Below are 22390 nucleotides of genomic sequence, written 5' to 3'. Positions count from 1 at the left end.
ATAATAATCTTTATTAATACCTTTTATTCATTCTAGATAGAACCTATGTGTCTGTGCTTTCGAATTAAGTTTTCAAATTATTAATTGAAAATTAAATTTTGCTAAGCCTCAAAATATCTTTGTCTGTTTTTGATAATAAATGAGAAAATATCTACAAAATTCTATTCATTAAATTTAAACAAATAATTTTAATAAAAATAAAACAAGTTATCATATAACAGTAAAGTATAATTTTATCTTTTATGACCCTATTAATCTAATATTTTTTCATATAATTTGAGACATTAATTAAATTTTCCATTTACTTAATTTTGCAATTTATAAAAGAATATTAATTAGATAACATAATTAATATAAAATACTATATTTACGCAATAATTTATTTAATTTCAATACTAACTGTTTACTAAGTAAAAGCATATTTTTTAATTTTAATTTATTATGATAGTGCATGTATCTCTTAAATAATTTTGTAATTCTTGACACAATAATCAATTTGTATAATCAAAAATCAAATGCGTCAGGAATTTAAGAATTTTGTATTATAATCGTTCAAGATAAATTATTTTAGTAATATTCCTTTTGATTTAATAGAACTTATACCTGCAAATCTTTTATAAAAAATATCATACTTTCTATTGAATTATTAATTCTAAGTTAAATGCTTATTCAGATGTTTATCATTTATCACAAAAATGATTGCAAAAGAAAATATTTTTCATAAAACTAATTAATTATTTTAATTATTTTGATTTTGTTTTTAAACTTGAAAATTTATTAATACATTTATTTGTTTGTATTCAATATGTAATTAAAATTTTGCTTGAAAAAGATACAAAAAATAATTTGGAGTAGTTTTTATTGATTTAATCAAAAAAAATATTCAAATTAAGAAACAATTTCTAATTTTAATTTTGCAAGTCAAATTTAATTTAATTTACTTTATTTAAAAGTACTTTTTTTGCATGAAATTAGACTTTGATATTTATTACATTTTATTATCCTTTACTATTTTTTTTCTATTATTATTTATAATATTTATTTTCTCAAATTAAATCTTAATTTTTTAACATATTTTTCTTACTTCAAATTTATATCAAGAATATTTTTAAATTGAAATTCTGGTAATAAATGCTTTATGAATTGTATTCAAAAAAATATATTTTGTTTTATGATTAAAAATTTAAGCAAGTCTAACTTTAATTTACATTTTTTCTTACTTTTTATTTATTTCTAGAATTTTATGAGATTCAAATTCAAATTGAGAAAGTTTTTTAGAATGAAATACTAAAGTTTCGATTATTTTTATGATTTTAAACTGAAAAAGTTCTTGAAAAAATTTCATTTTTTATAATATTTTATTATTTTTTAATAACATATTTATTTTTACTTTATGATATAAAAAACTCATATAAATTATTTAAATGAATTTATTGTTGAATTTTCTAAGCTAAATGTATTGAGTAAATTTTTTACATTCTATTTCATAACTTTCACACTTAGATAATTTAATACAAATTATATACACAACAAATTTATTTATTTATTTCCTTTATTTTTAAGTTTATTGAAAAATTTTAATTATTATTTTCTATTACAAATTGACAAACTGAATCAATCAATCCTACTTAATTTAAACACATTTTCTATATAAATTAGTATATTTTTCTCAAATTTATTGGTTTTATACAGAAAAGCTTGTTGGTCTAAGCTTATTAGATATGTTATTATTATTGTTCATATGAATACTATTATTCAAGGCAGCTGATTTTAAGATTCCTACATTGGTATTTTAGAAATTTAATTTCTTTCCTCTTTAAATTTTTTTACGCTTCAAATTTTTAATCTTTTGTTTTATGATTGAAGATGCATTATTGTGAGGATAATAATATTTGTATTCCTTCATAGTATCAAATGTGTAAATAAACAATGCTTGATTATTTAGGAAAGTTCCTTAACTCTGTCTACTTCTAGATCTTTCAAATTAGTAAGTTGGTATGTGTCGGCTACTTCTTGAGTGAGATTTAGATAGGGTATTTTGTAAGTTACTTCCTGAAAAATTGCTAATAAGCTAATCTCTGAAAGCTGTATCTGAGTATGTAACTTTTCTCATTTTAGAATTCAAAGAGTCCCTCATTATTTTAGCAGTTGCAGAGTCATTTCTACTTGATTTTCTTCTTAAGGTGTATTCTTAGCTCGTATTAAGAGAATCTTATCTTGGAAGAGTATTTTGGGAGAGTTTTCTTGACTAATGACGCTTTGAGGATTCCCTTTAGCCCTTTCTAACTAATGGACTAGAAGAGAGTTAATTTGAGTATGAATTAGTCATATCAAACGAAGACGCTTCATTTATTTCTGATACCTCATCAACTGCAGGTAAAATAAGTGTTAGCTTCTTAAACTCCTAATTATTTGGTGGAGGTAATTATTATTAGGTTTACTGTTGACTACTCTCCTCTAAAAAATCTTGAGAATCAAAATAATTTAATTTTAGTATTTGTTGATTAATATTTAGAGTAGGTGGTTGTGTTGGATTGTTGTTAGTAGGTGGAGGTAGCTAACTTGAAGAGGTTGGTAAATTTATATTTGAATTTGATCCAATAGGTCCATTTAGAGGTGAACTTGACTGATTAGTGGAAGTTTACTGTACATATTGTTGTTAATAAACTGCACTTAATGAAGACAAAGGCACTGAATTCATGCTCGATGAATTAGTATTAGTTGATTAATTAGTAAGAATTCTGTTATTTAAAAAAGTTGGATTGGGACTTTCTAACACAAGGCCATTAATTTAAATCGAAGTGTCCATGTTTGTTACACTCGCTATTCTGCTATTAGGAGAAGGAATATTTGGTAAAACTCCTGTTCCTGGTCTTATTTGGGTATTTCTCTTAATTATCTGATTTCTTAATTGCTATTCATTAATTGTTTGCTTCCTAGCATCTTGCATAATGTACTCATCATCTGTCCTATACCTATCATTATAATCCCCAAACGCAAGTGGATCTTCAAACTCATCGTCATCATCTCCCTCTTCTTCTACTTCACTACTTGAATGCTAGGAAGAGCTTAAAATCAAGTATTGCCCATCCTCATATTTGATTTTAGGGTACTTTTTATAAAATATGCGATCACTCTCGTTAACACTATAATCTGAATTATTAGCTGTTTTTTAATAACTTTTAAATGTCATAGAGTCTGCAGCCTAATAAGTAGAAGTCTTTATGTGGGTATTCATTCCTAAAGATGCATTTATTAAATTTGCCTGAGTATTAATTATTGCATGGTTGGAATAATCTGCTAGGTCAGACAATTTAGATTAGCTATCATTGTCACTGTTAATCTCTTCGCAAAGATAATCTTAATTTCCACTATTATCATTGAAGTTTTTTAACCTTTTATTTAATTTCACGGCATCTGATATGAATTTTTTACGGAATTTTTTAAGCAACTCTTTAACTGTAACCCTGTCCCATCTTTTCTTTTTTTAATTTTTTCTGACAATCTCACATTTATCTTTATTTTAAATATCCTAAAATATGTTTCTATCAAAAAAATAAGAGTATTCTAAATAATTTTCTTTTGGACCTTCTAACACTTTAATCCTCTCTTTATGATCCTCTGAATAATTTTACTTCTTAACTAGTTGTAATTTATTATAATTAGCAAATAATAACTTGCATTTCAATATATTATGACCAGCTTGTTTGCAGCTTTCGCAAATTTAAAATCTGTCTTAATTTTTAAATATCAAATCATCTTTCATTTAAGCGAAGTACTCCTTTATTTAAATAATGTATGTATTTATTTGAATAAAAGAATTACTTTTCATATAAAATAATTACATAATCCAGTGGATACTTCAAAAGAATAGCTAGAAAATCTATCTTTCTAATATATACAAAGTGACTTATGCCCAAACTTCTCACTGAAAACATTCGTTCTTAATCAGTCATGAATTCTTGATGGCCAATTAAGTCACCTCCCTTAAAATATAAAAATAAAAATAAAATATTAAAAATAATTTCTACAAAAATAAAATTTACTTTATATCTGTGCAAAATTTTTTCATTAGATTTATCAGATTTATAATTTTATAGAGCTATACTTAATTCAACAACTCCTTTTGAAAGGAAGAATAATGTACAGTCTTAGGAGCCTTGTTTAAACAAATAATCTCCTGGGGCTAGGTTAAGTTCTTTCATATTCAGAGACAGCTCATTCAAAAATCCTTTAGAAAAATTTTTTGTGAAAAACGAAATCTAGGAGATGATTTTTCCATAATATTCTCTATAGACTTCTTCTCTTAGATTCTAAGAAACTCTGTTTAATATTTTTTCTCCTTTCATAAAAAAGTGTCCTTCTATTTCCTGACGGTTTAAATACTCAAGATATTTATAAATTTTTAATTAAACTTTCTTAGTGATATTTCTACTTTTTAGATATTTAGATATGTCGTATTTTGTTTATCTATTTATTTACATTTAAAATAATTAAAACATATCAAAATTATTTGAAATTAGAATTACTTAAAAGAAGAGAGCTTTTAGCTTACTTCTCTTATTATTTCACCTATAGCATTTAAAGAATACCCAAACACTGCAACTGATACTAAAGTCATAAAAATTACATACAATTTTTCATTTTTAGAGCAAGGGTAGATATCTCCATAACCTATAGTTGTCATAGTGATAAATTCAAAATAGATAGAGTAAATATATTGAGTGTAGAAGTCTGCATTTTCTATTTTCTAGAAAGAAATCCATGTTACATTGACACCATTAGAATGGTCGTATTTAGAAACATAGAAAAATCCACAAGCACATAGGTTTGCTATAAGAAAGATTAGAATCATTAATTCAAAAATTTAAGCTAAAGTTTAATATCTTTATGATATTTCAAGGTATTCGTCAATTTCGTCCCAAATTTTGGCACATTAGGCCAAACGAAAAGTAGATACAAAATATATCAAAATAATACTGACTTCTTCAAAGAGAAAGCAACAAATAATATTGAACACATCAAAATAGAATTTAAATTTACAATAGTTTTTAATAATTTTTTTTCTATTTGTTATTATCATTCCCTCATCGTAATAAGCTTTGTTAAATGATATGAGTATATCAAAAATAAATATTATTGAAGAAAAGTATTTCTATATTAAATGTAATCCTGTTTCATCATAACCTGCTTCGAAAGATCTTACAACAGGTGTTACAATTATCAGAAACAACAGAATAAATGCTACAAAGATGTTCCATATACTTAAAATTATACTATCTGGTTAGAATACGAAAGTGTTTATTTTATATTCATCAAATTACTCTTTCGAAAGGCGCTGCAACTTGATGTCTTCTTTCGACATCTGAGAATGGTTGGTATTCTATTCCAACGCAGAAACATCGTTTACAATTTCAAAATGAAACGAATTGAAATTCTTGAATTTTTGCATACTCAAAAAGCTTAAGAATTTCTTTTTTACCTTATTGACAAAGAGAAAATTAGAGATAGTTTTAACTCCTGCCCCAACATTCTTAAAAAATTCTGATTTTTGTTATGTTATCCTGTGTTAAAAGTTAGGATTGGTGTCTTATTTAATTATACTTTTTGTGGCTTAGAAGCTGTTTTGAATATTTTTAATATCTGTATTCTGATTGGTTATTTCTCCCACCAAATTACTATTTTCTTAGTTTTACTTTTATTTGACAGAAGAATTTAACAAAGTTTGATTTTTGTCTTAAGCAGCTATGTCTTATAATTAATTAAAAAGCGGATTGCTTTCAGCTGGATGAAAATCCATAGTCTTGCTAAGAGGTGAAGGCATATTACTATTATTTCTACTAATCGATGAATTCATATTTTAGCTATTACTTTGATTATTCTTGCTCTATTATTTTCTACTAAAAACTATATTATTCTTATCTAACCCTTACACAAGTTAATTGTGACTTCTACGCTATCCTTACATTGAAATTTCGCTTTGGCTGTTATCATTTAGATGATTCATAGATTCTTCATTTAGCTAGATTAGTTAGCAAGAAGTTTATGAACCTTTCATATAATTCTATTTATCCAAAATTGCTCCACTCTTTATCTCTCCCCTATCATCAAACTCATTTGACTCTATGACTATTTTTTCATGGTCCTCTTAATCTATTTCGTGCTCTCTCTTTTATATATAAAATGAAATTTTAAGTTCAATATTTTGCTTAAAATTGGTTTTATTCTTTTTAAAACTAAATTACTAAAGTAGAAGAGTCATAAGCTTGATTGCTATCTTAAGACTTAAATGATTTTTTTTAGTTAAGTGTTTTCAGATCTTAATCTTCTTAAGTTAGTAATTTTCTTCTTTTATCTGCTCCTAATGTGACTTCAGATTTCTATCTATTTACATCTGAGTATTCTGTTTTAGTCTAGTACATAGTCAAAGTCTTTTGCTAAAGCAGTGAGTTAGTATGAACATGATAAAGAGAAAATATAGAACCTCTCTTATTGTTGTTATTTGTCTCATTTTCTTAATTTTATTCTACACCTCCAAATATTCCACCACTTGCATTCAAGATTTGTTTACTTAAACTGTTATTCATAATGAAAGTGGTAAATGCTATAAATTTACAGTAAGTGGATTAAAATAATCCTGCTAAAAGAATCTGACTTTGTTTATTATATTGCTAACAAAGATGTATTTATTTATTTATTAAAGTTGATAAGATTATAAACGCAAATATGAATATATTCAAACTAACTAACTAATTATTTAATTGCTATTTTAATAAAAAAAATGTTAAATCTTTCTATTAATATATCCTTTTAATTATATTAATTTAAAATTAATCTATGACCTCTATTTTGATTCTCACTTTTTTAGAGCTTACTGTTATTTAATATTGTGAATCAATCATTAATTTCCATAAACTAAAATACATAAATGCATAAATTGGTTATTAAACCATATATATATAAATAAATTAATTGCATATTTTGTAAATTCAAACTAACAAAAAGAAATTTATCATAAATTAATTATAAGATTTTTATGAATGGCACAATTTTGTTATTCATTCATTTCATATCATCTGACAAAAAAACTTAGGTGATTTGCAAGATTTTTTTGGTTTCTTTACTTGTTTTACTAAACCTTTAATTTATTTAATTTTTTATACATAAAGTAATATAAAATTGTAATCTAAAAATTATGTTTAGACATGTTTTTTAATCACTTTTAAATTTAAAAATTTACAAGAAATTTCATAAATATCAATGATTGTTTTTTTATTACAGTTTTTTCTAATAATTAAATTCATATTTTATTACTTAGATATTCTCTATTAATAAACTAGAGGATAATTAGTAAATAACATAAAAATATTTATTATTCATAATTTTACAAAAAAGATAAATGTTACTATAAGAGATAAAATAATAAAAAATAATTGAGAAATAAATTTTTAAGTATTTTATTTACTTAATTAATCTGAAGAATAATGAATGTCTTAATAAACATTTTAGTGTTTTAATAAGTGTAAATAAATTCATTGAAATTGTAAAATCCATTTTTAAGTCTTGTTTTTAATTTAAGATATAAAAGAAAAAAACCACCACATAATTTTCAAGCTAAATAAATAATTCGTTAATAGAAGGTATATTCATATTCATATTACTATTTATCTAAATAAGAATTAATTATTTAATTTTTTTTAGCTTTTAGTAATAAAGACTATTTATACATAATAAATGTTTTTAAAAACTATAATAAATATAAAAATGTTTATATTTAATAAATTAATTTTAAAATATTAAAATTATATTTTTAATGGTTCAATAAATCATTGTAAAGTTATCTTGTTACATTTTACATTACAAAAATAATCTAAATATTTGATTAAGCGTATTAATTTATTGATTTTAATATTTATTCAACAGAATTAATATTTATTTGACACAACAACAAATTATTTCACTCTAGTATTTTTTTTATTGATTATTATTTTGTATATAATAGTTCAAAAAATTAATTTAAGATAATTCTAAATATAAAATTTTATTTAGTTAATTTGGTATTAACTTATCAAATTATAATATTTTTAACATAAAGATAATCAATCATAAAAAAAGCTTTTTTTATTATGTTAAATTATTCTATTATAAAATATAATAAATTATTATATTCTATATTTAAAACATTTTTAAATTTATTAGTATAAATCGATTGTTATTTATCAATTTAGGTTTTGAAAAAAATAAATTAGCATTTATGTTAAATTAATTAGTTAACTATTATACTCTATTAACTTTTCAGCTTTCCCCAGTCATCTCCCAGACCCCTTAGCCAAAATTATGGCTATAGTAACTCACTATAATCTTCACTAATATGAAAATAATAAGTGCTTCTTTTAATCTAACAATGGAACTTAATAATTTAATTTATAAACAAAAATCACAACCTATTAATCGCAAGAATTATTAAAAATGATTGAATATATCAAAATGCATAAATTTGTAATAAAACTTTATTATTTATTTTTAAAATCTTAAAATAGACTAAATAAACAAAATATTTAAATATTTATTTATAATTTAATTAATTTTTATTCATTTAATTTTTTATAAAAAAGATTTTAAAATTATTTAAAAACAACAAAGTAATAAAATTTTATTAAAAATTCATTATTAATAATAATAATAATAATATTCTTTTTGTAAAATTGATTGATTTTAATTTTTTTTCAAATGAGAAATAAATTAATTACTCAAATTAAAATATTTGTTATTTATTTTTTTAATTTATTCATTAAAATAAATTAGAAAAGCTAATAAATAAATTAATTGAAATAATAAAAGAAGGTTTTTGAATTTCTATTTAATTGATAATTGTCATGTAATAAATAAAATTAATTAAAATATTAGCTAAAAATTTTTCATTTTTTGTTTTTGATTGTCCATTCGGTCAGTCAATTCATTCATTCATTCATTCAGCCATTTTATTTTTTTTTAGATTATTTAGAGAATAATTTATTTAATTCTTATAGATTTTCTACTGAGCTTAAGAGCTTTTTTTTATATAAACGGTGAGATAATAGTTAAGATTTGAATAATTAATTACACTGTTGTTCATGTTTCTTATTAAATCTTGCTCTTGTTCTTCATCATCCTCATTATTGTAACTTAATTCTCTCGCTTTATTAATTGGGAACCTAATTATTTTTTAATATACATTTTAAAAACTTTGATTTAAAAAAAACTTACCATGTAACATCATTCATTTCTAATTTACTCATTACGTAGCTTTCTATACCAGATAAATCAGTGGGATCTTTGGTACGGAGATAAGCTATAAAGTTCACATAATTCCACATATGATGATTCAGCTTTATATGTTCTTAAAATCCTCCATTGTTGTCTTGCTTTCTATTGAACTCCGTCCTTTTTTGCATTAATAAAAAGTTTAATAAATCTATGTAAAAGCAATTTAATAAGAAGTACTTTTGATTATCACAGATGAAACACTTATCACTAATATCTCTATTTTTTTCTTATTCTTTTTCTCTTAAATCTTCAAATGCTTCTACTATAAGACCAGCGACAATTTCGACTAAAATAACGACTAATATATAGTTTTACAAGTTATCAAATAGCAATCTGCCCACAGTATATTGCTAGTTTTACTTACCATTACCAGGTTCTTTCTAAGTTAAATAGCCTCCAACTGCTCCATTTGCCTAATCACGTTTAAATTTTTATAAATAAAAAAATATTTCAAAATTCTAAAATTGTTTACCTTAAATGTCCAATCAAAGTTCAAGAAAAAGCAAACTTCCATTCTATCACAATTTCCTTAGTAGTCTGTATAGAAAAAGTTATATGCTAGGACAGTAAACGAATAAATGAATATAACAAAAAGGATAAATGTTAAGTAAAATGATTTTCTAGGAATATAGACACTTTTAATAACATTTTTTAGAGTAGGGTATCTAATTAATATTTCAGTTAAGTGGAAAGTAAAGAATAGTGGGTGATAAAACGTCCCTAGCACAGCAAGAACTCCATACGCAATATAATACATAACCTCTATTTCCTGCAAAAACTAGAATAAAATCTTAAAAAAGAGCTTTACAAATGTTGCCACTTATTTGATTATACCAGGCTTTTATTTACCATACCTTACAACCCAAGTTTTTTTTATAATAAGCGGAACATTTTTAAATAAGAAGAAAAGCACGACAAAGACACTACATACCGTCATTATGATACCCAAAATTAAATACTATTTATTTAAAATTTTTAAATTCAACTTAATGCAACAAAATTTCAATTATTTTATTGAATTTAATTAAAAAAAAGTTTTATTTCAATTTAAATTTATCATTAAAAGATATTAATTTTTACTATTCTTTTCGTTTTTTGTTGTGTAAATCTGCCTCCATTTTAAACATCAATAAGCAAGTAATTATTTAATCTATCTCCAAAAGTTGCATCAAAACTGATCATATTGAAAATATTCAAAATCAAAGTCATTGTAAAGGTCATTTATTTCCATAAGTTAACATAGCTATAAAGAAAGATAAATTTTAAATTAAAATAAATACTCCACATTAAATGCGAATAAATTACTTAGCAAAAATAGCAATAAACTTGTTGTGAGAGAACAATACGTTTAATCTTGATTCATGTTTGCATATTTCAATTAATTCATCTGCTTTAGCAACCAAAAATTCTACTTTAGATTTCACACTTTAACGATCTACTTCATCGTGGAAATCTGTTTTTTTCTCTTTAGGTAAGTGATGCATGTACGGCATGATATGGAAGAAGACTCTGTTATTTAATTAAAAAAAAATTTTATAATTTCAATTTTTTCGTTTTTATGAAGACAATCAATTAAAACTCAAAATTTTTATTTTTCAACAAATTTTCTTTTGATTTTTATTTAAATTTTTATTATTTTAAAAGTTATTTTAATTTTTTTTTATAATTCTGAATTGAGTTTGAAATTCTTACACTTCTACTTCACCATTACGAACAATATCAATGTGTGCCGTATTCTCACAGAAGAACAAGAATGCTTTTTTAAGTTTTTTTCTGTGAAGATCTTCCTCTACTTGTTTTCTTCTTAATTCATCCTCTTCTCCTTTTAATTAGAGTTAAAGCAAGGCAAATTCTTTCATTTAATTAGCAGTTCTAACACCTTCTTTTATTAAGCTCATAACAAAAGATGCTATCTATCCAAACAAGTGATCACCATATAGCAAACCTTCAAGTGCATTTTGGTTTACTTTTAATTTCTTTGCTTTATACTGCTTGTAGAGAGAAGTAAATATATTTTCTTGTTTTTCATCAAAAAGCATCTAAATAAAATAAAAATTTATTGACAATTTATTGATAAAATTTAAAAAAAAAGAAATACGTAGTATTGGATTAAATAAGTGATGTAAAAACCATTCTAAGTAACACACTCTAAATTAAGCTACTTCTTTTCAGATACAGTTTCAGGATCTATATCTAGATATTCTAAGCACTCTAGAGGATACTCATCCTTATAAAGTTGCTCATATAGCTTGTAAATTTCGACAAGTTAGTATTCTAATTATTGTAGTGAAAGATTTCTCATGATTTTTTTAATAATTATATTGGAATCATTAATTGGCCTTTATTCGAGTAAACTTAAAACGACAATTAAACATTTATTTTAAAGTCTGGCAACCTGCCAGTTTTCAAGCTCTTCCATTTTATTGTTATGTTTATTGTCTATTTTTATTTATAGTTTTCTTTTAAAGCAACAAAATATAATAAAATTAATTTACATCTAACACTTTATCTTGGAGACTTAGAATTTATACTTAGAGAAGCTAATAGTTGCTCTTACTTTTACTTCTTAGAAGTAAGTAAATCATTAGCAATTTCCAAGAATTTACCTTCAGAAACTGCTATTTGATTCTCAGGACAAGGTCCTTGCACTATTTCATTTATTGTATCTAAACACTAGCACATATTATCATACATTTTCTAAATATTAATAAAAATTACATTATATATATTTATCTAAAATATTTTTATATTTTAATAGATAGTATGAATTAGAAATATTTAAAGCTAATTTCTCAAATTAAGATTTACTTATGTTCTTGCTTCATAATAGTAGGTCTTAAGCAAATCTACAACTGCATTAATCATATCAAAGTTGTTTCTGGAGTTTGATTATTATCTTAAATAATTTTATAAATCTAAGTAGTGACCTTCACAAGAAAGTTGTAAGAAGGTTAGCACATCATCTAACAGTTTTACTTCTATGTCATTATCAAAGCTAAACTCTTATTCATCAACAGTACCTTCACTTTGACTCATTTATTTAAAAGTTCCTCCACTTATTATTTTCTTAGATTTTTAGTTCTTAGCCTTTTCATTTTAAAATAATATTGTGAAAAATTTTATTTTTTAAAATCAAAGATTTGAATTATTTTAAAATCTATTTAATTGTTAAAATAATTTTTTAACCTTAAAAAGCATTCATTCCCTACTATTAAGCAAGGTTTTAAAGAATCTGTTTAAGTTTCAAATTCAATAATTTTTTGTAAAAATTAAAATATTGAAAAAAAACAAATTTGATAAATAAATAAAATATTTATTTACCTATAATTCTATTGAGGATATTTGTTTCCTTATAATATTATCAAATCTCTTGAATATCATTTCAGATTTTTAATGACTTATATAAAATTCATAAATTGTCTTCTACACTCTTTTATTACCTCCGTTTAATAGAGTACAAAGGAACTTAATAAATTCACTAAGTAACTCTGAGTCTAAATTTTTATGATTTTCACTGATTACATAAAGAGTCATACGAGTGGCACCTAATTGATCAAGAATATTCTGCATTTTTTCTTCTTATTCTGGAGTTTCACTGCATTTTTCTACCATAATTCTAAGAACTTTCAATAAGACCTAAATTGTATTCTATTATTTGATAAATTAATAGTATAAAATAAATATTTCATTTTTAAAATTACTTTATTTGTAGAGTCTTCTACAGCATACTACAAGAAAAGTATAGATTTTTTAATCAAACCAAAGCGATCTGGTTTTGGCTCTATTTAACTGAAAACATCAGCCGGTATTAACTACTTTACCTCTAATAAAGCTTCTGTTAAAGCCATTTTCTCTAATTTTATTTAATTCTCAACTTCATCTGTTTAGTTTAGACACTTCAAGAAACAGTTCCATTTCTTTTTCAGAGAATAATCAGAAATTTTACTATCGTATTCTGCATTTTGGTTAGTTTTACTAGAAAATTGTTTTAAAATATTAATGCTCTTCAATTTCGTAGCAATATTTGTTAAGTTTGAAAATGCTGATTTATTCTTAACAACAGCAGCCTTTGAGTCATTTCTTTCCTGTTTTATAGTAAAATTAATTTGTGAGATTATAAAAAAAATATCAAATATTTTCTTACTAAAAGATTAGAGTCTTCATTTTTTTTACTCTCTGATTTTTAGACTGTCAAGTTCATATCTTTTTTAAAAACATTACTATCTATTTAATCTTAATGATCGTCGCTTTGGTCATTCAAATTAAAGATTGCCTCCTTATTTTTTAGGATATCATTTTAAATAGCATCATCTTATAATACTCTCCTTAAAAACTCTATTATCCTCTAATTCTAGTCAAATTCTACTTTGTGATCAAAAATACTTATGTTCCTCTTTAATTCATTAGCAAACTATTTCATATCCTAAATTATTTATTTTAAAAATATAAATTGTTAATTAAACACTGATAATATATTTAAATTACTAATAAATCTTTTCTGTCTCTTTCTGAGTAGTGCACAATATTAGAAAGGTATTTATCAAAATAGGCTTGCATAAATGGTATAACATGGTCAAATATATAAGTAGCATATTGTTCAGTAGTTTCATTAGCTGATTTTATATCCCTAATCCTGCTTGTTTCAAAATTTATAACTCTCTCTAAGAATTAGTAAGATGGTTGAATTTCACCTTGGTACACTTTTTTAAAAAAATATTGATAAAATTTTTTATATATAAAAATAAGCTTTAAAACAATTTATTAGAAAATAAAACATGAAAATTGAGAAGATTAAATAACATAAGGAAGTGTAATTTAATAATAAAATTAATAAGGATAGAAACTTTTTTTTTTTAAGTAAAGCTTAATTAGCTCAAGTAATTTTTGAAATTAACATTTGAAAATTTGGTTTTTTGTTATAATTTATCTAAATTTATTTTGTTATTATTTTTAATTAATATTGTTGTATGCATACTATCTAATTAGGTTTGTTAACATTTACATAGTTCATATGAATTGCTTAAGCTAAGTAAATTTATTTCATTAGACTTTAAGGTAAAATTTAAATATTTTTTACTAAATGAAATAATTTTTCGATATTTTAATCATTTTTTAATTTTAAAATACAATTTTTTAATAGTTTTGGATGAAAATATTTTTAATATAAATTTTCAATTAAATAAATTAAAATTGAGTTTTAAAATTAATTAAAATTTATAAATTGAATTTGTGAGAATGCAAAAAGGTGCTAAGTAAAATACTGTGGCTAGAAAAAATTTAAAAAATAGTTTAATTAGAAAAATAAAATAATAAATTTAAACCTGATTAGCTTTCTCCTAGGATGTAAACGTTCTTGAGGAAATCTAAGATATAGGGTTTTAAGTGGGTAAAACCTCTCTAAGAAAATTATGCATCTTTTGATAATTAGAATTTCTAAGAGAAATTAGAAATTACAGAACCTTGATTCATTTTTCTATTAGGAGTGAATATAAGAATATTTTCGTGCTTGTTTGGGGCGCTTAGGATATTGTTTTCATCTTCTTCTGGGATTTCAGCTACTTCTTTTAAGAAATTATCATTTTCAATAAGCCAATCTTTTAAAAATTAGCTGTCTATTTATTTCAACTTTGCAATAGAAATGTTGAAATTCTATTTTGTATTTAGAGAGTTTAAAATAGTTTATTTGTCATCTATGACTTGAGTGTATGTTGTTTATAGAAGCATATTTAGAAGTTTTGCATGGTAGAAAAAGGTATCATCTTTCTTTGCTGTTTTCTTTTAGAGGAAATAATCTATGAAGGAAATTTCATTGTTATCTTTGTCTTCATTTTTAAAGTCTAAAATAATTTAGGATCTGTCTCCTGTTTACTTCGGATATGAATACAATAATTTTAATTCATCTTCGCCAAAATCATTAATTGGCAAAAAGGTATTCAAAATGAGCAATTAGTTATCAAATATATAAGTATTTTAACATTTTTAAAAGATTATGAAGAAATCTAAAACTCTATGTTATCTTCCGTAATCCAAAATAAGATCAATCAAGCTTTGTATGATAAAGCGATTTGATTTATCTTTCAATAAATTTATATTGTCTCTAAAAATCTCACAGAGTAAAGTGATTTAACCAACATCATAATGCAAATATTGCAGTAAAGCATTTATTGAGTCATATAAAAGGATTTAGTTATCTTCATTATTCATGCAGAAATTTATCAATAACTCATAAGTGTCCTTGAATAAATTGTAGACCATTTATTTTTTCTTGCTTGGCTAAGAATTATCAGACATAATTGCATTAAAATGATGCATACCTATTTAATTTTAATGAATTTTTAATTAAAATATGATTAATTTTAATTCTTTATTTATTGATTTACCATCTTTGATTAAGTCTAGGATTGGCTAGTAGGCTTTTAAGTAGTTAAATATTTTTTGCTTGTTTGAATCAATAATTTTCTTTGAATTATTTGGTGAAATTTTGAGTGTAACTTCATCTAATTGTAAGTCATCATAGAAGCAATTTTTAAGATTCTTGATAATTCCCATGACTTTATTAATTGGCTCGCATTAATCAAAAGTCTAATCATTTTTTATAAAATCTTCGAACCAGTCTTCTGTTTGCTCAATTAGTTTGGTAAGTTCGTGTATATTTTCTGTCATTATTTTGTAAAGGATGGCTTTTTGTTTATCGAATATTACTTCAAGCTTATTTAGGTTTTATAGTAGCTCTTAACGTTAATTGAACAACCTCATAAGTAATGATAAGCTTTTCTTTTCCAGTTGAGGGTTGTGCATTAAAATAAAGCTCTGCATTAAATATGGTAAAACAGAAAAAGAAGGATTGCTAAATTCATCATCATTCTTTAAGTATGAAATACTAAGCCAAGTATCCAAATCATAAAATTGATCTATTTATAAATGATAAAATATTTTATCTTTCCAATGAATTTCAATCAATAATGCTTAAGATTGTTTAATTTTTTTTAATTTTTAATAAATTAATTTCGCACATTTTATTTTTGAGTTTTTAGTTATAAATAAATAAATAAATTACTTGGAGAGAAATTTTCAAATTTATAAAGCCTTTGCTTATCAGTTGAGAGTACCTTAAGCAACGAATTTTCTTCTTTAGGTTTATTATATTCTTTATCAATTTCGATAATACCTGTTTTTGGAATATCTGGCATTACTTTAGCAATACCATCTAATATGATATCATTTATTTTAGATTATTCTTTTTCGTTCATCAAACCACCAATATTCCTGTAAAACCATTAAATTGTATTTTCAATAAGATAGTCTTGCCTCATATCAAGTAGCTTATCAAAGAGATCACATATTTATAGTTTTATATTTATTTCTAGTTATGTTCCATCTTCTTCGCTTTAAATTTAGCTTTCAAGCAAAGAATTCATCCTATAGATTAAAAAGTTGCTAATTTCAGTATTTATTTGAAGTGATTTTACTTTAAGTAACTTCTGATCAATGGGTTATGATAGAGTTAGTTTTCATCTATCTTTGAAGATGCTTTGTTAATTTCATCAATGTTTTCGTCTTCTTCCTCTTCGTTTTCATCATTTTCATCATCATCTAAAGTTCGTTTTATGTAATATGTTTGTTAATTAAGGTTTGAATAAAAGGAAATGTTTTTACCAAATATATTTAAATCATCGAGCTTAATGAGACCCTCAATATTGACTAATTTTTTGAGTACGTTTTTTTTAGAATCCTACTTTTGTTCTGATATACCTTTAGCATTAAAGTATGCTGTAGAGCTAAATGCTATATTCATTCTATCGTAAATCAAAATTTTTAGCAAATATTAAATAATATTTTCATAGTCTTAAATTCTACTCATGATGTTGAAGACATCCAAATCTATAAGTAAGTTAAGCATGTTTACTGACTAATATAGTAAATCTTCATTTAAAATTTAAACTCCCATTGCTTTACTAGTTTCTTTTTGCTCTGTGTCTAATCTAACTAGTTAACCCTTATCTTTATCATTTTTTTTTTAAGGTACTGCTTGGTGATTGCTAAATTCTAACTCTACTTTTTCAGAAATATCCTTTAAATATTTTATCAAGTTGTTAAGCAATCCTTGATATAAATCTACTTAATCTGCTTAAAATCTCTAAACGTATTTCTCTTTTTTTGTCTATTCAAATGAAAAAAGTTAATTAATTAATTAATTTTTCCAATAAATAAATTTGAATTATTAACTAAATAATTTTAATAATAAATCTAAATAATATAAAATATTTTTGATAAAGATTTTTAAATAAGAATTTCAAAAAAAAAGAAAGTATTTTTAATATTTTTTTCTATTTCCAATAAAAACAAAATCAGCTTTTATTTCTCTAAAATAATAAATTTAAATTTAACAAAATTATTTCTATTTATTATGTAATATGGTCAAATTACATCATGAAATATCCTGCAAAAGTTAGGTCTGTGTATGCGGTATAATGGATAATGGTCTATGTATAATGCCATTGCTAATTTACTGAAGCAACTACTCAAAGAAATAGTGGAATGAGTTCTAATATTTTCCCAAATGTTCTTCAATAAGTAATCAAATTTAAAATGTCTAACTAATTCTCTTAGCCACTAGAAGTTTCTACCGAATGATAAATCAGAGAGGAAAGTCAATTAATGATACAATTATTTTAGCTATTTATAATGATTATGTTTATACAAAAAGAAGAATAAAATAAAAAATATTACGTCTTTAGGATCCTCAGGGAAAGTAATTCCATTCTTAAATTTTTCAACAAAGTTAGAAGCATATAAATTTTGATTTTGAATGCTTTTATATAGTTTATAAATACTTTCTTAGTTTAATGATATACCATCGTTTTTAAATCTGCACACAGAGCTAAGGAATCTGTAGTAATCTGCTTTTAAAGGAGCTTTAGGGTCATATACTAAATCCATAAAAAAGTTCATAATGTTTTCTGAATTAGTCTAAGCAGACTATTCAGGAGCATTTGGCATTATAGTCAAAAGCTAAGAGGTCTTTCTTTTTTACACAATCCTTTACTTTCTTTTAAAAAATATAAATTTAAAGAATTTAATTTAATTTAAAAATAAAATAAAATTTACTGCTTTTAGTCAATCTCATTAAATTCTGGTCTATCAAAATTGAGCACATTCCTAGATCCTTCCTTACGCTTTAAGACAAGATTATCAGTGATCTTTAATAGAAGAGCTTCGTTGGAACCGATAATAGAGATCAAGCAATCTATTGCTTGCGGAACGTATTTGCAGTGATACAAGAATAAAGGAAACAAGTCATAAATGTATTATTCGTTGTCTTAGTTTTATTTACAGATAGAAGTTAGTAGTTTGTATATTTAAATACAAAGGTATCTTTTTTGCTTAATAAATTTGATGTAATCAATAGAATTGAACTTAAATTTATTTTCGTCTTAAGGTTTAAGTACAGTGTAAGAAAGGGCAAATGATTTTCTGCTGTTTCTGTTCTGTTTATACTTTAGCTATTACTTTCTTTCATTCATTTCAGCAAAAGTGTCATCCAAGTTATTTAAATATTCTATTTCATGCTATTCAAAAATGATATTCAAAAGCTAAGTCAAAATATCGATATAATATTATTCTCTAAGTAATTTCTGTCTATAATGATTGATTGAGCCATATTTTTAATCAAAACTACTGTTATGCATACGGTTATTACAAAATTCATTTAAATGTTTAATTTAAACAATCAATTTATTTAATTTCTTTTTCATAAATTTAATCTTCTAATAATCAGCTTAGGTTATATTTAAATTTTGAACAGGATTTTCTTAGTTTATTTGTAAATTTTAAACTTAACATTTCTAAATATTCTTAAGAAGTTTCGTCAATTCTTTGCTCGAAGAGTTTATATAATTTATTTCCCAAACATCACTTTCGTTAGCAGTAAAAAGTTTAAAGACCTATTTTAATAATAATTTTATTAATCAGAATTGGATGCTTACAATCTCTCAATTAAATATAAAAAGTATTTTATTATTTGTTTAAATATTGTTGAACTTCAAAATTGAATTAATTAAATTTAATTATGCATGCTTAAGAGATCAAATTAAATTAATTAGCTTACTTAATTCTCACTTCTGGTTTAACTCAAGAAAGGTCTGATTGAGGTAGTTTAAGGTTCCTATTTAATTAGATTTAAATCTTGTACTTATGGTGGTTGGTTTAAATCTTAAACAGAAGCTAAATTAGTTCCAGTTTTATGCTTTTTTAACTTTTGCTTAATCTCTTAATTTTGAGAAATATCAATCCATGTCTGAGTTAAAACATGACGTAGCTGAACAAATGAATCTGATCTTATTATTTTTTACTATTGGCTCAATTGGTTGGTTTCTAAGCTTACAAACTAAAATAGTGAACTTTCTGATGGGATGTACACTAATTTCATTTGAAGTACTTCTTCTGGTTTTCTAATACCTTATGAATTATCACTGTGAGGGCCTTTTAATTAAATATATTAAATACATTTTCAAAAAAATATTTATTAATTTTATGATTACTCTCAACTGAAAGATAAAGCCCACTGCTGAGATGTCTTAAGCGATAAAAGTTGTCAAACTAAACATAACCTCCAACTTTGAAATTCTTTTTTTCAATAATCCACATTCCATATGTATTTCCTGAATATTCTTCCAAGTTTGTTGAGATATCAGATGGAACAATACTAACTTAAAGATTCTCTTTAGAATCCATATAATGCCATTCATTTTAATTCATATCCTTAAGCTCTCTCTTTCTGGTAGCACCTAAACAAGCATTTGCTTCTGAGTGATGCAGCCAAATAACATCTCCACATTTTAAAAATTTCTACTAGCTTTCCATCAAATAAGAAAATAAATTAACTTTCCACTTTGTAGGGTCTGTTTCGTTTTCTATAGAAATATTAACTTCTCTTTTTAACACTTTTTTGGTATGCTAATGCTATTCCACTCTTAATGGCAACTTCACTTAAACAGTATCAGCTTTTTTCTTTCATTTTGTATATTAAAAAAAATGAATTTAAACTTTTTATTTTGAATAAATAAGATTTACAAAATTTGCTTCAATTTATTTAAATTGACTTTTTGTTTCTAAAAAAGAAATCTATTTTATCTAATTTATTTCTTCAGAGCAATGGAGTATCGACTTTTTATTATGGAAGGAATTGACTCTTTCAATTACAATGATTTCATTTGCATAAATAGTCTTTTGTTAAAAACAATAAAATCAGTTAAATCCTTTTAAATAATTATAAATTCTTAATTATTTTTTTTTTTAGCTATAGAAAATCATCAATTTTTTAGCATAAGTTAATGTTGCTTAAATTTTTAATCCCGCACACATGTTTAGCTTTGACATTTTAATAAATAATAAATGAAAAAAAAAAGTAGATTAATTTTTAAGCTTATTACGAGATCACCATCTTTTTAATATTTAAATGCAGGCACTATTCTAAAGAGAGTATTTTCAGATGTATAGTCATCTAAAGTTACTCTGTAGTTTCCTTTTTCAATATTAGCCTCAATAGGATAGCAAGCCAAAAATTTAGAAGAATTAACATGCATAAGTTGAATTGTCTAATTATATGTTATACGATTGTGCTTGTATTTTTCAAATGCTTCGTAGTTAGCTTTAAATTCGTTCATCAGTTTACCTTGTAGCTGAATTACTTTGTCTTTATCTAAACTAGTTTTCTTTGCAGGCTTCTTATATGAACTCTCATAATCATCATTATCATTTATATTTACTTCTTTAACAGTGTCAAATTAATTACTTCCTGTATTGCTACCTTATGCACGTGAGTTTGCCTTTATCTAATTACTTGCTTTTCCCTCATCATCTGAATGGCTAGTCTCATCCTCAGGGGGTTTAGTCTTTGAAAGTATTTCATCTTTTTATTTATCTGATAATTTGGGCAAAATTTAAAAGAGGCAACTAGAAAATTTAAGATTTTTAGCCAAATAATCTTCTTTCACATTAAATCCAGCTTGTCCAAAATTTTCATCATTCAGCTTGCCTGAAAGAAACCCAAAATTTCTCACCATAACCTTTTGCTTGATATGACCATCTATAAAAATGAACGAATCGTTATCTTCAAGATGGGATAAAGATATAACTGATCCCATAGTAATATAGCGCTATCCGCCACCACCTTGCTACTCTTCTTGCATTTATTTTTTCAATATAAATCAATATTAATCTATTATATAAACCCCTTTTTATAAATCTAAGTCTTAATTAATCCTTTTTATAGAGTATTTTCTTATTGAACCTTTTGAATTTTAATGGTAATTTATTTATTTGCTTTTCCTCTTTTGCTTATTTTTGATACTATTTGCTACTCTTAGTTCTTTAATAATAAATTAACACATTATTTTAATTCAGAAATACTATCCAAAAAGCTTTACTGTTGATTAAGTTATTGATATATTTTTTCTCTCCTCAATGCAAATGCTTAGTTAGATGTATAGCAAAAAATAAATACAAATATATGAATATATTACATGCATACATACATACATATTCCCAATATTCAAGAAATTTGTTTTTTTAAATCAAATTATATTCTTCTTCTCATTCATTAAAAGTAACAACTACATTAAAAATACTTATATTTATAATCAATCAAATAAATTTATTTATTAATTAAAGAAACGAACTTCTCACTTAATTATTTAACTAACAAATACCATTTAGTTTTTTTATATTTATAATTTTCAAATTTAATTGAGGATATTTTAGTCAATCAATCAATCATTTTTAATTATTAATTATTATCTGTTTTTCTACAAAGTGAATTTATATATTTAAAGTTCTAGACTATTTTCTATACCTTTTAATAGAATTGTCCTTTTAAATGTTTTTTTATTTGTTTTTATCTTTTATTATTTCAACATATCAAATAAACCTAATTTAAAATAATAGAAATTAATTAATTCGAATTTAATTTAAATTTATTTTTTAAGCGTTTTAAATCTATATTTAGTTTTTATAAAATATTTCTTAATTTTATTAAATTAATTAATCAAACTATCTCTAAAAACAATTCAGTTTTTAGAAAATA

General features: G+C 23.6%; 2 protein-coding genes across 2 annotated transcripts; both read right to left on the bottom strand. All coding sequences in view use genetic code 6, as the record gives it.

Annotated features, from left to right (window-relative positions):
• Nucleotides 1-1669: 1669 nt before the first annotated feature.
• On the bottom strand, nt 1670-6587 carry TTHERM_00997510 (cation channel family protein; the record flags this gene model as incomplete). Its single annotated transcript, XM_001019191.1, has 5 exons — nt 1670-3781; nt 3846-3986; nt 4047-4470; nt 4530-6169; nt 6246-6587. The coding sequence occupies 5 exons, from the start codon at nt 6585-6587 to the stop codon at nt 1670-1672; spliced, it is 4659 nt and encodes a 1552-aa protein (XP_001019191.1).
• A 2385-nt stretch (nt 6588-8972) lies between these two features.
• On the bottom strand, nt 8973-21497 carry TTHERM_00997500 (MIR domain protein; the record flags this gene model as incomplete). Its single annotated transcript, XM_001019190.2, has 27 exons — nt 8973-9050; nt 9104-9194; nt 9247-9423; nt 9484-9719; nt 9779-10264; nt 10387-10549; nt 10612-10815; nt 10999-11345; nt 11405-11745; nt 11802-12003; nt 12115-12393; nt 12628-12954; nt 13008-13391; nt 13451-13729; nt 13792-14006; nt 14628-15620; nt 15687-16217; nt 16364-16725; nt 16776-16899; nt 16963-17467; nt 17734-17982; nt 18037-18355; nt 18415-19250; nt 19415-19788; nt 19848-20316; nt 20380-20532; nt 20739-21497. 27 exons carry the CDS (start codon nt 21495-21497, stop codon nt 8973-8975), a joined length of 9483 nt encoding a protein of 3160 aa, XP_001019190.2.
• Nucleotides 21498-22390: the final 893 nt, after the last annotated feature.

The sequence above is a fragment of the Tetrahymena thermophila genome (genome assembly GCF_000189635.1).
Source record: "Tetrahymena thermophila SB210 genomic scaffold scf_8254589, whole genome shotgun sequence".
NCBI lineage: Eukaryota > Ciliophora > Oligohymenophorea > Hymenostomatida > Tetrahymenidae > Tetrahymena > Tetrahymena thermophila.
The sequence above is the reverse complement of the archived record's forward strand: the minus strand, read 5'-3'. Positions and strand labels throughout refer to the sequence as shown.